The sequence below is a fragment of the Onychomys torridus genome, chromosome 16, assembly GCF_903995425.1.
Source record: "Onychomys torridus chromosome 16, mOncTor1.1, whole genome shotgun sequence".
NCBI lineage: Eukaryota > Metazoa > Chordata > Mammalia > Rodentia > Cricetidae > Onychomys > Onychomys torridus.
This window is the reverse complement of record NC_050458.1, coordinates 6,686,934-6,703,701: the sequence shown is the minus strand read 5'-3', so window position 1 is coordinate 6,703,701 and position 16,768 is coordinate 6,686,934. Positions and strand designations below refer to the sequence as shown.

Here is a 16,768-nt window from a genome sequence, read left to right as displayed (position 1 = left end):
TTTTTACTTGTTAAGGAAATATCATCTAAAGAGGAAAATAAAAAGCAGAATGTGGCAGTATATCTTAATTGGCATCTCCATATGACCAGCATGTCTTTTGTTCTGTGTCCTCAGTGTACCAAGCAACATAACTGACTATCAAGGGTGGTTCCACATGAAAGAGCCTCAAAACTAAACAAACAGTTATATTCTTGTATTCTCTTAGAAGATTACAAGAATTTTAATAACTTTATATTGAGATATAAAATATTTATATTCTCTATAAGGATAGTCTGACAATATTTCACTGACCTTAAGTCAAAGAAATGCATTGAGCAACTATTGAGAGCAAAATCTTCTATGACATGAGGCAGCTGGGTATTTACAAGACCAAATTTGAAAACCTAAGTTGGACCTTGTAACTTGGATGTTTTCCCCATTACATTCAAATGAATGACTTCCTATATAAATTAAGATGTTCAAATTACAGCTCTCTCACTTGGAAGAAATTTTACAAGTTCGAATATAGAAACCCATGGTTGTCTTCCCTGAACTAAAATCTAAATTGCTTTTTAGTCTTTTACTTTCCTGACATCATCCTCAGATATAAATCAAGAAGAGAGAATCGTGAAGTGTCCTGCCTCTGGCTCCTTCCTTCTTCAATGAAATCGCTCATGCAGCTAAGCTAAAATATAGAGATTTAAAGTTGTTCACAATACAACATATGTTCAAGGGCATTTTACTGAACTTAAGACTTCTGTAGTGAAAAGCTACATATTAGAAAAATACATATTAGAAAAAGAGATATGTATTAGCAAGCAGTTAAGCTATGATCAGATGTCATCAGATACTTCTGTTTCTAGTCTACACTGAGTAGCAAGGATTAAATTTTTCCCTCCTGCCTGAACAAAAAGCTTATAAATATGGAAGACTCTCTGCTATTTGGTTTGCTGTTCTGGGATTAGAAATCACACATGCTAGACAATTGCTCTGTCACTGACCTAGGTCTATAGTCCTGTTTTGAGATATGTAGCCCACACTAGATTCAAATTTACTGTCATCCTGCCGTGGCCTTCCTAGTAGCTCAGATTAGACAACGTCCTCCTTATCTGAGAGAGGAGTGTCTTTTCAGACACTTGATATCAGGTGTCACGCAGTGGATAGCAGTTGAAGCATAGACTCACAAATGGTCCAAAAACGGAGAGTAAGTGTCTCTGGAGTGCTCGGTCGTAACAGGGTCAACTATTACACACTTTCTCCCCAGCCTCAGAGAACTTTATGGAAGTGGAAGTATTAAGAGTGTAAGAGCCAAAGGTTTGGGAGGGCTGGTGGAAACAGTATCTTCTGCACATGACAAGACATTCATGAACTCACTGCAGCTGTGGTTGTTTGTACAGGCCGTGCACAAGATCAGTTCAGAGAATACTCCAGCAGGAAGTAGGGAAGAGCCCAGAAGCCCCTACCCTTTCTGAGGAGTTGTTGACAGTTGATGGCTGTTAGGAAAGAGAAAGCCTTTTTTTAGGGTATGTCTCCTTGTACTATACCATGGTCCATCAGATGGCCTCACATGTATGTGCATATAAGCAACACTGACTCAGTGGATTATTAGAAAGAATGAAAGAGAGGAAATGGGACAGAATAAAGTTGGGAGGAAAATGGAGGAGGATCTGGAAAGAGTTGGAAGAGGGAGGGTTAAATACAACCTAAATACATATATGCATGTATGAAACCTCAAATAATGTTAACATTGTGTTTAAAGGTAATTAATATAAGGCAACAAAGGGCAATGTCAGTGAAAGATAGACAAGGAGATAAGCACAGTAATAAACCCAGGTCTACTGTTCAAGAATTTCCATAAAGCAGGACAGTAAGAGAAAGCTTAGGAAGAGCCTGGAGACACAATCAAAGAGAAAAAGACTGAGAGGCTGGGAGGAAATTTTGTGGGCATTTTTAATTTAAAGAAAATGAAAAATATTAAATTGGAATTTGAGGGAAGCAACTAAATGTGCTTGAAAGAAATTAGGAGCATGTGATCCCTAGAAACCACAGAATTCAACCAAAGGAAATAGAAAAAATAATAAGGATCAAAGCATAATTTAACAATAGAGAAAACTTAATAAAACATTGATTTTTTAGGTCAATAAAATTATCAAATATGTGGCCAAATTCAACACAAAAAAAAGACTAATTACCAATATAAGGAATGATGCAGCATCACCACTGAGTATATGCATATTAAAAAATAATGGAATATTATGAAGATTTTTACATCAATAAATTTAATTATGTGAAACTAGACAAATTCCTTGAAAGATATAATTATGAAAACTTATTCATACATACAAAAAACCCTCTGAATCAAATAAAATACTGAAAGTGTACTTTAACACCTCCCCAGGTACCTTGACAGATCAAATCTAACAAGTATGTTTACTAAAAAAGGACTGGTGTCACTGGATGGCACCAATAAGACAACTCAACTGCTCTGCATTAGGTCAGACATCAAAAAAAAAAAAAAAAAAAAAAAAATCAGTTCTATACAAACTCTCCTATGACATTAAAGAGAGTAAAATACTTTATAGTCTTTTCCATTAGGCCAGTGTGATGCTAATTCCAAAATCAAGGAAAGACATCTGCAAATCAAATTCATTAATAATGAAATGAGTTATCTATCATGACCAAGAAAACAAGGTTGGTTCAACAGTCAAAAATCAGTCAATATACCTCATCATCTTAAAGAAGCAAAAAATAATCTCAATAGAAGGCAAAAGGCATTGGAAAAGTCCATCTCCTATTCAAGACCTTAAAAAAAAAATTTTTAGCAAATTTGTAATGGATGGCACCTATGAAAAAATTATAGGTATACCTAATATTGAAAAACTGAATACATTCTTTCTAAAACTAAAGATTTCTGCTTATATCACTTTTAACTTAAAATTATACCAATGTATGTGTACATTTACATATACACATACACATGCACAAACTATCATCAAGCCAAGAGGAAGCATTAAGAGAAATAAAGGATTAGTTCTGGGCAAACAAAACATTGAGAGAAATAAACAATAAAAAAATGAAGATATGAAATCACACAGGAGAACTAATTCCCACAATTATTCCCAAATAATGTATGTACAGATTTGTCTGTATGTAAAAACTATCTAAGTAATTAGTTTGATGATAAGATATTAATTAGGAAGGAAATTCAAAGAATTTAACAGAGCATTTGTAATAATGCTTTTTGCTAATTTGACAAAGTATTCTATGAGTAACATTTACATATTCACTAAAGTAGATAAAAGTGTAGATAAAACCTGGTGTAAATATGAAAAAATAAATTCCATAACTGAATGCAATTTCATTAATATGAAAACAAAAACAAAGGATATTATACCTTCCAAAGCTACAAAATGAAGAAAAGATCTCAGAGCTGGAATGGTCTTGTTTCCAATGACCAAGGAAGACAAATAATCTACAAAGTTTGTGAAAGTGTTGTAATAATAGAGAAATCTCTATCAGAGTTCTGATAGTAATCAGTGTCTATGAAAATCAACCTTAGTCTCTCTGGATCAGAGTTTTCATTATCCACAACAAAGGACCTATCAATTAATGTCTTCACTGTGTTCGAAAGTCAAAGGCCCTGATTCTAACCAACATCACAAGCTGACTTGAAACACTGAAGACCACCTTTCCCACTCAGTAAAAGATGAGAACAACACGGTGTATTCTTCGGTTAATCTGAGATGTAATTTCAGGTATCTCTTTGACTTTATTCATAATAAGCTTGACTACTGGAAAACAATCATATTTTGTCCTGTACCTTGTTGGAGCGTAATGACACTCGACCCCCACACCGAGCGCAGAACTTCGTTTGGCAATAAGAACAGTTATGGCCACATCCATCAGCAAACTTCGTCTTGTGGCAGATCCCACAGGTCGGGGCGTCGCCCTTCTGTTCTTGCTGCTGCTGTGATTCTTCTCCCATCTTCTTGACTTGTTCCTTATACATTTCAAACTGTTGATGCAGTTTTCTATAGGAAAGAAAAGTGGTTTTCAAAATTTGTCTTCTGATGATCAAAGAAAATCACAATCTATTTTATAATTAGAATATACAAGATGAGATTAAAGGAGTATAAAATTTAATTTTATAAACTATAGAATATCTTGCTTGAATGGCATATTGCAACATAAAAGTGTTGAAATTAGTTCTATCTTTGATATACATATTAATTATAAAATTATTTTTGTGGGACATTTCCTTGAATATTAAACTAAACTTCTACCTACCGCTATTTTTCAACAGTTTAGCTTCAGAAATACAGGAAGACAATTTTACCTCCACAAAGAAGCCAATAACCTAGTGTCTTAAAAGCAGAGACACAATCTCAACTGGAGTGAACTAGACTCTCCACAGAGAGATAAAGGCATCTGTTCACTAGTCAGAACACCGACATATTCTCAGCCTAACAAACAGAGTTGTGAGAAAAAAAAAAAAAAGTAAATTAAAATTAAAATACTGGAGCCTACAGAGCTGTCTCAGCAGCTAAGAGCAGTTTTACTCTTTGGGACCACAACTGGATTCCCAGGTTCAACATTGGTTGGTTCACAGTGTCCCAGGAACTCTGAAGCCCTCTTCTGACCTCTGTGAACACACAGACTTGCTCATACTAACATGCAGAAACACACACATAAATAAATAAAATAAAATGAATTTTTAAAAGCAGGTTAAGAAAAAGGACAACTAGAAAGTTGTATCATTACAAATTTTTCTATTGTACTTATTATGAATACAATTTTAATGCTTCATAACTATAATTAACTTAAGATTTAGAAAACCCTGGGGAGTGCTGACACAGTGGCACACCCCTTTAATCCCAGCATTTGGGAGGCAGAGGCAGGCAGATGTCAGTGAGTTTGAGGCTACCCTGGTCTACAAAGTGAGTTCTAGGACAGCCAGGACTATTACACACAGAAACCCTGTTTTGAAAGCCACCAAAGAAAACATTTTTTAAAGATTTGTAAAACTAAAAGTGGTATCGCTCCAATCCTAAAATCTACAAATTATAACTTATTTTAAGCCCATCATAAGGGAAGTTATCAGGCAAACAGTCTAAATTTCAAAGAACACCAAGTCTAATTGTTCCATCTCTGGCATAACATAGGAGAAGGAAGTAGTACCATACTGATAGGTAAAAGGAAATCTTTGTTATTTGGGGAGTTATTTGTTTGCTTATTTTTGAGATATGACCATCTCATATATCCAAGGATGGCTTCGAACTTTCTATGTATCAAAGATGATGTGGGCTTCTGATCCTCCAGTTTCAGGTGTCCACTGCTGGGATTACAGGCACACACAACCACATCTGTTGTGTGTGGTTATGGAGACTGAAACTAAGGCCTCACGCTCTAGGTAAATATAGCTCTAGACAGAGATGACTTAAAATTTTAACAAACACTGCAATGGCAAGAGTCATCTAACGTGACAGCTGCAAACAGCTAAAGGTCCAGGCGCAGAGTACTTTCCCACAGCCCTCCCTCCACAAGTACTCTGGAAGACTTGAAAACACAGCCAAGAAACACAGCCCTGCTTTTGGGGGAGTGCATATATGCAGACATTAAAAGGTAAATTGTGGCTGCTGAGGCACAGACATGATTTCCTGATTTTGCTAAAATAGTAAAAGCTTTCTATAAACCACAACAAAAAAAGTAAGCTCTGTCACTTAAGATGAAGGCAAAGAGCCATTATAGCTACAGACAAGACTGCAGAAAATCCTTTCTCCACAGTGCAGAAAATACCCAAACACAAACAAAACATCTTATCACTGGGACATGGGAGGAAGCTCCTGCCCCAAACTGGATACAGAACTGGAGATCAGGTCTACTTGTTTCCATAGGTAAGAGAGACCAAGAACCCACAGGGTAACTAGGACCTGTCAAAATTGGAAGGAGGGAATCATCACAGAGCACACCCATTTCCCAGTGATTCAATCATGAAGAAATAAGCATCAGAAGCTGACTCCTTCCAAAGACTCTGGGGTATGGGAGTGACCTATGTAGCCCTCACATGGGGAGTATGTGTAAGGATGGCAACTTCCAGTACGCCAGCATCCATGAAAAGGGAATGCAGGAGCAGCTCACATGCTTTAAAGAGTTTTGTACCTATGTTGTACAATGATGGCAACATCAAAATCCAAACTTATCTGAAGTTGTGATTTCTTTAAGGTTTCAATTCTCAACACCAACAGCCTGTTGGAAAGGGTATTCCACATCCAGCTATAAATACATTCAAAGATACAGCACAAAGAGATAAAAACAACATATAAATAATCTACAAGGAACACAACAATTGGACTCAAGAAGACATGGATTTGGGAATAATCACATTTGGGAGGGAACAGAGGTAGAACATAGGAGGAATGGGAGGGAGAAAGAAAGAAAGATATAATTATACTTTAAAATTTTAAAAAATATTAAAATAAAGAATTCATAGAAAAGTTGGAATCATTCACAAAGAAATGGGGAATGAGAACAGAACATTGTAACAATGAAATAAGGAACTGGATGGAAACATTAGAAAGAAAACTATGCTATCGAAGATAAAGAATTCCCTCCTGAGGAGACTACAGTGAGCTAGAAAATGAGTTGATAAAAACTGTCCAAAATGAAGCTGACAGAAGACAAGAGAGGTCAGAGAAACAGCAATGACCTCACCATCAATGTTGTTAGTGAAATATAACTCCAGAAAAAAAAAATAACTAAAGAGATAAGAGCAAGGAATTTTACAAAAATAACAAAAAGGCACTAAGACAAAACACACCTCAGAGAAGCCCTTATAAAATAAACCCCAAATTCTCATTCATTCCTCCACCTCACCCCTCTTTCTCTCTCATCCTCTCATCAAACAGCCAGAAACCAAAGTAAAAACTCTAACGGCAACTAGACAAAACTAGGTATGAATAAAAACATCATAAGAAAACATGTTATTGTGTATGCCAATTTAAAAATTAAAGGGGAAAAAATATACAAAACAACTAGAATAAAATTAAGTCACAATAACCACTCCTCATCTACCAGTGAGAAACTTGTGTATAATAGATAATGTCCTCTTATCAAAATAAATTAAAAATTTCCTTCCAAGGAAAAAACAAAACTCAACTGTAGGCTGTCTATAAGACCCACTTCACCACTGAGGACAAACAGATTAAAGGACTGAGGAGATATTCCACACAAGCAGAAACACACAAAGCAAAGAGGGTTACCTTACATCTGATAAAAATAAACCACTATGTCAAAAACTGTAAAACGAAAGTTCTTCCATTATAATAAATTCATCAAGAACATATATGAATTCTAAATATGTATACACCCAACACTGAAGCAGCAAAATATGTAAGGCAAATACTAGATTACTAATGAAACAGTTAAAAAAAAGAGTGATGGGCCCCAATAGCTTGCTATCAACAATTTATAGAGCATATAAACAGAAAAATCTTAAAGTGCACTTTAGGTATAATGGAACAAAAATAAATTACTTTTCTATCCCAAAATGGCAGAATACACATTCATCTCAAAAGCATGCACTACAACACTCCAGGATAATCCATATGGTCAACTACAAAACAAGTCTCAGCAAACTTAAGGAAACCAGAACCACATCAAAATGTTTGTTTGGGTTATAAGATATGAGACACAAAACAATATAAAAGATTTTAGAAAATTCACAAATGTGAAAAATTAAATAATATGCTCATTGTTAACTCGTCCCTTGTTATAAAGAAAACAACTATAACGACCTACAAAGTCTTGAATGTACAGTCATGTGCCAAATGATGATGCTTCAATCAACGATGAGCTCCACATATAATGGGAGTTCCATGAAATTATAATATAGCCTAGGTATAGATATACCATATGATATTTGTAGAGTGATGACATCATCTAATCATACATTTCTCATAACACCACTGTGAAGTGACATACAACTGTACAAGGTACAAGTCGACTTTTTGTTTGTTTGTTTTTTTGTTTGTTTTTTTGTTTTTCGAGACAGGGTTTCTCTGTGTAGCTTTGCGCCTTTCCTGGATCTTGCTCTGTAGTCCAGGTTGGCCTCAAACTCACAGAGATCCGTCTGGCTCTGACTCCCGAGTGCTGGGATTAAAGGCGTGTGCCACCACTGCCCAGCAAATGGACAGAGGTTTTTTTGTTTTTGTTTTTGTTGAGCTGAGGATCGAACCCAGGGCCTTGCGCTTGCTAGGTAAGTGCTCTACCACTGAGCTAAGGGCTAGAAAGATTCAAGTCAACATTTTTAACCCCAGGTTTGACATTATTTCCTGCCTCCTTTAAAGTCATCCTGTCTTTCTTTTAGTCCTCACACATATCAGGATGGGTTGTGACAAGCTCTCTCTGTCTTCGACTCACCCTTCTCTCTCTAGTCCTTTATCTCTGTGCATCTACCTACCTATCTGCCCCCTCATCTGTGTAGCCCAGGCTGGCCTAGAACTCAAGAACTTCGTGTTCTGACTCCCAAGTGATAAGACTAAGGTGTGTGCTATCAAGCCTAACAGAAGAAAGACTCCCCAACCTGAAATCATATCTGAGCCACAGCAGTGAGAATGTTAAATTCTAACCAGTAGGCCCAAAGGACAAGACACTTTTCTAGTTTCTGAAGGTCATTCAAAAGGACTGCCTCTCATATCAACTACTTATTCATATCTTTTAACAAATACTATAGATTTGGCTTTCTATATTTTTCTTCCTGGTTTGAAGGAGTATCATAGATACCTTACATATAATCCTGTATAAATTTAAACACAGTAAAATCTTCTCCAAGTCTGTGGTCTAATTGCTTATTCTGCAATAGTCAATATACCAATTTCTTCCTTATCATAGTGATTTAAATGCTGGCTCTGTGTGTGTGTGTGTGCGTGTGTGTGTGTGTGTGTGTGTGTGTGTGTGTATGTATGTAGGCATGTATGTGCACAGATACATGCATGTGCATTTACTTGTGTTAGTCATAAATTCTCCAATCTCTTCTAAACAGCCTTATAATTCTACATCTCACAGCCAAGCTTTTAATCAATCTGAAGTTTATTTTTATATGTGATATGATACAAAGATTCAATCTCAATGTTCCTTATATAGAGATTCTATTTGCCCATCATCATTTATTAAGTAGTTAATCTCTCTTCTGCCAATTTGTGCGATCAGCCTATCATATATTAAGATCCATACTTACATTGATGTACACTGTACTGTATTTCACTGGGAGCAGTGTCTACTCTTACTCCAGAACAACACTGTCAAAACCAAACTTGCAATACATTGAAAGGTCCAAGAAATCTTACATAGATAGATTTTAATATAGAACTTTCTAGAAAGGCAGATTAGAAAGTCACCACACTTTTCAAAGGGCTCATAACTGAGACATACAGGCAGCCATAAATAATGTGCAAATAAATGAGCTAGGATATATTCCACTAACACTTTATGCACTATCCAAGTTTAGTAAATTTCTGGTATAAAAACAATAGTCAAAGATACTACATTCTATTAAAAAGCACTTTACAAACTAATATTTAAGTTATACACAATATACATAAATTTTGAAATGTTGGTAACTTTTATTATTTCATAAAAGCTTAATAATCCAAAGTTTTCTGTATGTTCTATATCAATATTCATCACTAAAGAAGTCATCAAATTCAGTATTTTCTAAAGAAAATGTTATTCCCTGTGAACTAACAGATCCTATAAATTCGTGTTTACTGCTATTCCTGGAAATCGTTCCCCAGCCTCGTAGTTTTATTGTTATTCTTTACACATGGGTTTTCAAGCTCCCCACAAACCAATCATTGACATTACTGCTTTAAAAGGCATCTGTGGCAGGTTTGCTCTTTAAAACTTCACTTTCCATGGTGAACTCACACCTTTTCATATTTCTAGACAGATGCTAAATTTTCTCCCTTTTCTGAGACTCATCATATAATCTCTATAGATAGAGATATCCAGCCTTTGGATTATTTAGACGTAGTTTTTAGATAATATATTTTTGTTATGATTTAGATATGAAGTTTTGCCCCAAAAAGATCTTGCACTGAAGATTCGTAGCTGAGGAAATAGTTGTGGAGGTTATCAAAACGTTGGGAGGAAGGGCCTAGCTGAAACATGCTGGCCATTAGGGGAAGATCCTAAAACAGTGGTTCTCAATCTGTGCATACAACCCCTTTTGGGGATTGCATATCAGATATCCTGCATATCACATACTAACATTACAATTCATAACCATAGCAAAATTACAGTTATGAAGCAGCAATGAAAATAATTTTATGGTTGGGATCAGTACAACATGAGGAACTGTACTAAAGGGTCACAGCACTAGGAAGGTTGAGAACCTCTGTTGAGAGTATCTTCTTTCTGACCCCTTCCTCCTTCCCTCCTCTCTCTTCTTCTTCCCTGAGCCCTACACCAACCCATCTGCCTGCCATGAGGTATGTAACCTCTGCCATATTCCCCCACCACCACCACCATGTTCTGTCCAAGTGACGGATACAGCCAAGCAAACAAGGACTAAACTTTCTGAAACCATGAACTAAAATCAATGCTTTCTCCCTTAGGTTGTTTCTGTCTAGTACTGTTATAGAAACAATAAAAGTAACTATTTTCTTCAAAATTAAAAAAAAAAAAGAATTCCTTGCTACATCAATTTATAAAGACTCAAATTAAAACATCTACTCTGAATTATAGAGATGACTTGAAGAGGGGAAAGAAATCCATACACCTCTGACATATTGCACTTTGGGTGGCTGCCCCCACAGGCTCATGTTTGAATCCTTGGTCCCCAGTTGATGAGCCTGTTTAGGAAGGATTAGGAGGTGTGACTTTGTTGGAAGAGCTGTGTCATGGGGTGGGATTTAAGGCTTCAAAAGCCTCCTGCAACCTTCCGTGTATTTTCTGCCTTCTGCCGTGGATCAAGATGTGAGCTCTCAGTTGATCCTGCCTTTGTGGACTCTGACCCTCTAAAACTGTAAACCCCATTAATCACTTTCTCTCATGAGCCACCGCAGCCATGGTGTTGGTCACAGCAGTAGTAAAGTATCTAAGACATCAGCTTGGTAACTTTTTTTGAAATCTAATAGTTAAAAGGTAAAAATAGTTCGGTATCTTTACTCTTCTCTGTTGAAAAGATTTTACTATTGGTAAAACATTTTACTTCCATAAAACACTGTGATGCTCTTCTCCATTTCCTTGAAAACCATAGTGAGCTTTCCACTGCCACTGCATCGTATTACACATTGGTCTGAGGACAACTGACATCTTTAGAACATTTTGATTCTTCCTACTTGGGTTTCCATTTATAGCTAATCCTCAAAAATAACAATGGTTTTCCCACTAATATTTTATCTCAAAATTTTGTGCTTTAATTTGTAATCAAATATCCAGAAGTCCATGAACTAACCTCTATTTCAGTTTAAACTATTTCCTTCCTAATTCATTTTATTTCTTTTAAGATAGCATCTTTAGACTTGAATTGTCCAAGAGAACTATATAACAACCGAATTATTTCCATGTTCTACATGTGGTTATGGGGAAAGTGAAAGAAGGTTCCCCAACGACTCCCCAGAACTCACAGAACCCTGGTACTTTCCCTCCTTCAGTGTCCCTGCAGCACTTCAACATCCCCTCCTCAGGAATGTATTTCACAGCTTCAACGACTAGGTCAAATCTCTCCCTCAGAGCTCTTCAAAGCATCAGAACATACTACATTTATCACAACTGCAATTTTTGCTCATTACATGACTTTCTGATCACCTCTACTTGTGTACTGAAAATGGAAAGACCCAGGAAGATTTTTGTTTTGCTCTCAATTTTACCCCAATGACTAGCTTAATAATATATGTTGCACAGTCAACTTGTCAAAAAGTACTTATTGAATGCTTGAATTAATAAGTAACATTATATATAAAACCTCTTTGGTAGCTAGAACAAAACATGTAAACTGGAACATAACCTAGTTCTTGTCAACAGTAAAATAAGACACCTGGATGTATGGATATTGGGCAGTCATATAAACAAACTAAAAATTAATTGAAACACCCAGGAAATAAATGTAAAAAAAAAAAACCTGGTTCCAGAAAACAAAAATTAATTGTAAAGAGTATTAGCATGACTTCACAGAAAAGGGACATTTTTTAGCTTTTAAACATCCTGTTCTTGGAAGGTGAGCATAGTAGGTTTCAACTGAGGAATTAATTTCTACTTGGAGTTTCTCATATGCAAAATATACAAGCAGATGAAAATTCAGGAGGTAGGAAGACTGAGCATTTTTTAATAAGATATACATCAGGAGAGAATAAAAACACAGAAAAGCAGGCTCTAGAAAGGCAGCTTAGAATATCTAATTCCATGCATAGGACTATTTCCTAGATTATTACATATCTACCCTCATTTTTGACATCACATTACAGAAATCAGTAAGGCACTATGAAAATATTTTACAAAATGATCTGAAATGAATCAGATATCCATTGACTTCAGGCTACCAATATAACAATCAGACTGGGTCCGAGTCAGCGACTACGTAAAGCCCAACCCCAGCCTCTACTTAACAGATCCCCAGAGTCATTTCCGGTCCCCAGCTTGCACGCCTACCATGCCCGTTTGCACTGCACCAGTCTGGGACTGACTGGAGTAGAGGTCCGGAACTACACTGAGAACTTGGGTAGGAATTCCCAGAGCCAGTTCCCCTCACTCCTTTCCCTCTTTTAGCATCTCCCCAACCACTGAGTCTCAAGACCTGAGCTATGTGGAGCAGAGCAGAACCATACCTGAGAGGTTCTCAGGAACAGTAGGGACTGGGTGTGGGGGAGGGGGGGGGACAGAGTACTGAGAGACACAAATGGAATTGGGGTATCTCAGGGATGAACTAGAAACCTAGTGTAATGTAAACTCATAGGAATCTACAAGCTAAGACTCCAAGTAACAGGAGACACAGAGCCTGAACCAGCCATCTCCTATGACCAGGCAAGACTTCTGGTGGAGGGACTGGGACCCCAACACGGCCACAAAAACCTTCAATCTACATTAGTCCTTCCTGCAAGATTTGCAAGGGTAAAGGTGGCACAGAAATTGTGAGAGTGACCAACCAATGACTGGTCCAGCTTGAAACTCATGCCATGAGAGGGAGCCCACTGCTGACACTGCCTGGAGGACCAGGAACCAGAGGCTAGATAGCCCAGAGACCTAGAGTAGAACCATAGATTACCAGCCTAAATAAATAAATAAATAAATAAATAAATAAATAAATAAAGACAATGGTTCCTAATGATATTCTGCCATACTCATAGACAGGAGCCTAGAATAACTGCCATCAAAGAGGCTTCATCTAGCAACTGATAGAAACCAATGTAGAGACCCACAGCCAAACACTAGGCAGAGCTCAGAGAATCCTGCAGAAGAGGGGGAAGGATTGTAGGAGCCAGAGGAGTCAAGAGTATCACAAGAAAACCCACAGATTCAATGAACCTGGGCTTATAGGGGCTCACACAGACAGAAATGACATCCAAGGAGCCTGCATGGGTCTGACCCAAGCCCTCTGCACATATGTTAGTTGTGTAGCTTGGTCTTCTTATGGGACTCCTAACAGTAGGGGCAGGGGCTGTCTCTGACTCTTTTGCCTGCTTTTTGGGGTCCTTTCCTCCTACTGGGTTGTATCATCCAGCCTTAATACTAGAGGGCACGGGGAATGCCTAGTCTTAGTGCAACTTGATATGCCAGGTTTGGTTGATATCCCTGGGAGGCCTGCCCTTTCCTGAAGGGAAATGGAGGCAGAGTGGATAGGGAGGGAGGCTGTGGAAAGAGTTAACTGGGGTCAGGATGTAATATATGAGAGAATACAAAAAAAAAAATTTCCAAGGTCAGTCCTCTTATCCTATCTGCTAGCCTACCACCCAGCCCTCCCACTGCATCCTAAATGGGACTAATTGAAGTCAGAACCCAGAGTTCCAACTACAACATCAGCCACCCTAGCTACTACACCAATCTAGAAACAAAGTCTAAACCCTGAAATCCAACGTGGCTCCAACACTGAAAACCAAGCATCATTCAGCTGCCCCACACAAAATGACAGACAGGGGAAAGAACAAAGACCCAAACACCCACCAAACAAAGGCACAACCAGATATCTACACCAGGTAACACCAAATCATCATTAACTTCAGACGTCCAGATCCCATCCCAAAATCACAAACACCAACAACCAAGACAGTACTTCTCCTCCAGAAGCCACTACTCCTATTATAAGATTTTCTGAGAAAAGCAATTTAGCTAAAGCATGTTCAGGATATTTGATCATACAATGACACTCTGAAACTGTGTTAATAAAGTTAAACTTGGATCAGGGGGCGGAGCCAGCAACTACTTAACAATTGACCATAGAGACTTTGGAGAAACCAGGACACAACAGAGAGGCTTAGAAAGACTCAAGGTCCTCTTAGATCTGGGAAGTGTGGGGAGGTCAACGAGTCACTCCTTCGCTGCTTCTTTGGTCTATCAGGTTTTCACTCTAACATCTGACACTCGAGTCATTATTAGTAATAAAATAATTTAGATAAACCCAACAGAAGCATAAGACGAAGCTTTCAAAATACCAATTATGATTATGTTCAAGACCTCAAAGAGAGAATAAGAATAAATGACTGGATGAAGACTTTGAAAACACACAGCACAATGACAAGGAAAACAGTTCAAATATGAAAACAGAATTTAACAAAGAAATAGAATCACCACAAAAAAAGCCAAACTGAAATAAAACTAAAACTGAAAGACTCAGGGAATCATTTTAAAAGTCCAAAAGAAAAGTCTCACCAATAGACTGAATGAATTAGAAGACAGAACTTCGGGTCCTGAGGACAAGGTAGAAGAAATTGAACAGTCATTCAAATGTTAAATCTTAAATCTCCAGGAGAAGCAAGATGTGAAAATACCAGTAAGCCACAGCCACATGGCAACTTATAAACAAATGGGTTAAATTATAAGAGCTAGCTAGCGAGAAGCCTGACATACAATTGATAATTAATATTAAGCCTCTGAATGATTATTTTATAAGTGGCTATGGGACTTTGGTGCTAGGTAGAACAGGAGAAACATATGACTACATCCAGGGGAAAACCTACCATTATTATGAACCTCATCAGAGAAGTTTCTTCTTGCTTTAGATGGTAATTAACACAAGAGACCCACAACTAGACAATGAGAAGAGAGTGAGAAACTTTGGAACAATTAGCCCTAAATGGGATGTCTTTATCATATCCCTCCTTTCAAGGCTCTAAGATTTATACAGAATAAGGGACCCAAAAATTCCAAGAGCCAGAGGTAGTGGACAACATCAAGAAAAAAAGTGTTTTCAAGACACAATAGGACTGATGCACACATAAATTCAGAGACAGTAACAGCATGCACAAGAACTGTGTAAGTTCAAGTCAGACAAAATGCCAGCAACAAAAAACGGGAAGTGGGCATCAAGTCCCATCTCTAGTCAAGAAGCTATTTGCAATTGGTAGCTGCTGGAAGAGGGAAAATCAGTCTTTTCAATGGAATGATACTGGGTTTATCAACCAAACTCCAGTACTGGCTCAATGCCCAGGAGTAGATGATGATCACAAAATGAATTCCATGACTTTTTGTGCTTTTTGGTCTTTGTCATTTTGTTTGTGTGTGTGTGTGTGTGTGTGTGTGTGTGTGTGTGTGTGTGTGTGTATGTGTGTGTGTGTTTGTTTTCATTAAGAAAGACAAAAATCCATGAAGTTGGTATGGAGGAGTTGGAGGAGGGGAAAGAATATGATCAAAATATATTGCATGAAATTCTCAAATTAAAAAACAATTTTGAAAAGTGAAAAATATTCCTATTAAGTCACATAACATTCTCTACTAACACTATGCTTTTTTCTTTTTATGATATTATAATATAATTACATTTGTCCCTTCCTTCCTCCCTCCAAATCTCCCATATACCTTTTCCTGCCTTCAAATTCATGGCTTCTTTTTCTATTCATTGTTATTTCACACACATACGTATGTACATATGTATACATATATAGTCCACATGTAACATGTTCAGCTCATATGTTACTTGTACATATGTTTCAGGGGCTGGCTGTTTGGCACTGGATGACTAATTGCTGTGGAGGAGCACCTCTCCCACTCCCAGCTGTCCTCAGTTGCCTGTAGTTCTTTGTGTAGAGTTGAGGCTTCAGGGGCTTTTCCCCATCCACTCTGACATGTCCAATTGTGGTATCCTTCTTCAGCTCACATTTGGACTATCATGTGGTAAGACTTTATTGGTGACGTTGGGACATTACTAGGAGACACAACCTCACATAAAACTCTCTGATCCTCTTTTCTCTTAAATATATCTCATTAATTTAAAGACATTGCTTCTCCAGCTTTGTTTTTTTGTTTTGTGAGATAAGACTTTACTAGAAAATCCAGACTACCTTCAAACTTGGGATTCTCTTGCCTTAGCCTCTCAATTATAGGAGTGAACCAGTATACCCAGCTGCTTCTCAATTTGTTATGTTACCATAACATCTGAAAAGTGATTAAACTGAAGTCATTAAAGTCAAGCTCATAACAATGTGCATATAATCATTAGATATAAAGTTTCTGGAGCATTAATCCTCTTCACAAAATTAGAGGCTGGGATTAAAAATAAGTAAAAATACTTTCAGCTTGTGATTATAATGAGGTCACAACTTGTCTTCAATATATACATAATCCTTCTTGACTAATAGGG

The 16,768-nt window shown here is 37.2% G+C and overlaps 1 protein-coding gene across 14 annotated transcripts in view; it reads right to left on the bottom strand.

The window, feature by feature from the left end:
* Positions 1–16,768, bottom strand: part of Rims2 (regulating synaptic membrane exocytosis 2) — a 465,362-nt gene that overhangs the window by 369,544 nt on the left and 79,050 nt on the right. For all 14 annotated transcript variants that reach the window (XM_036208697.1, XM_036208698.1, XM_036208701.1 and 11 more), the window contains one exon: positions 3,800–4,010. In XM_036208697.1, the coding sequence (XP_036064590.1) occupies positions 3,800–4,010 (211 nt within the window). The remainder of the gene's footprint in view (positions 1–3,799; positions 4,011–16,768) is intronic.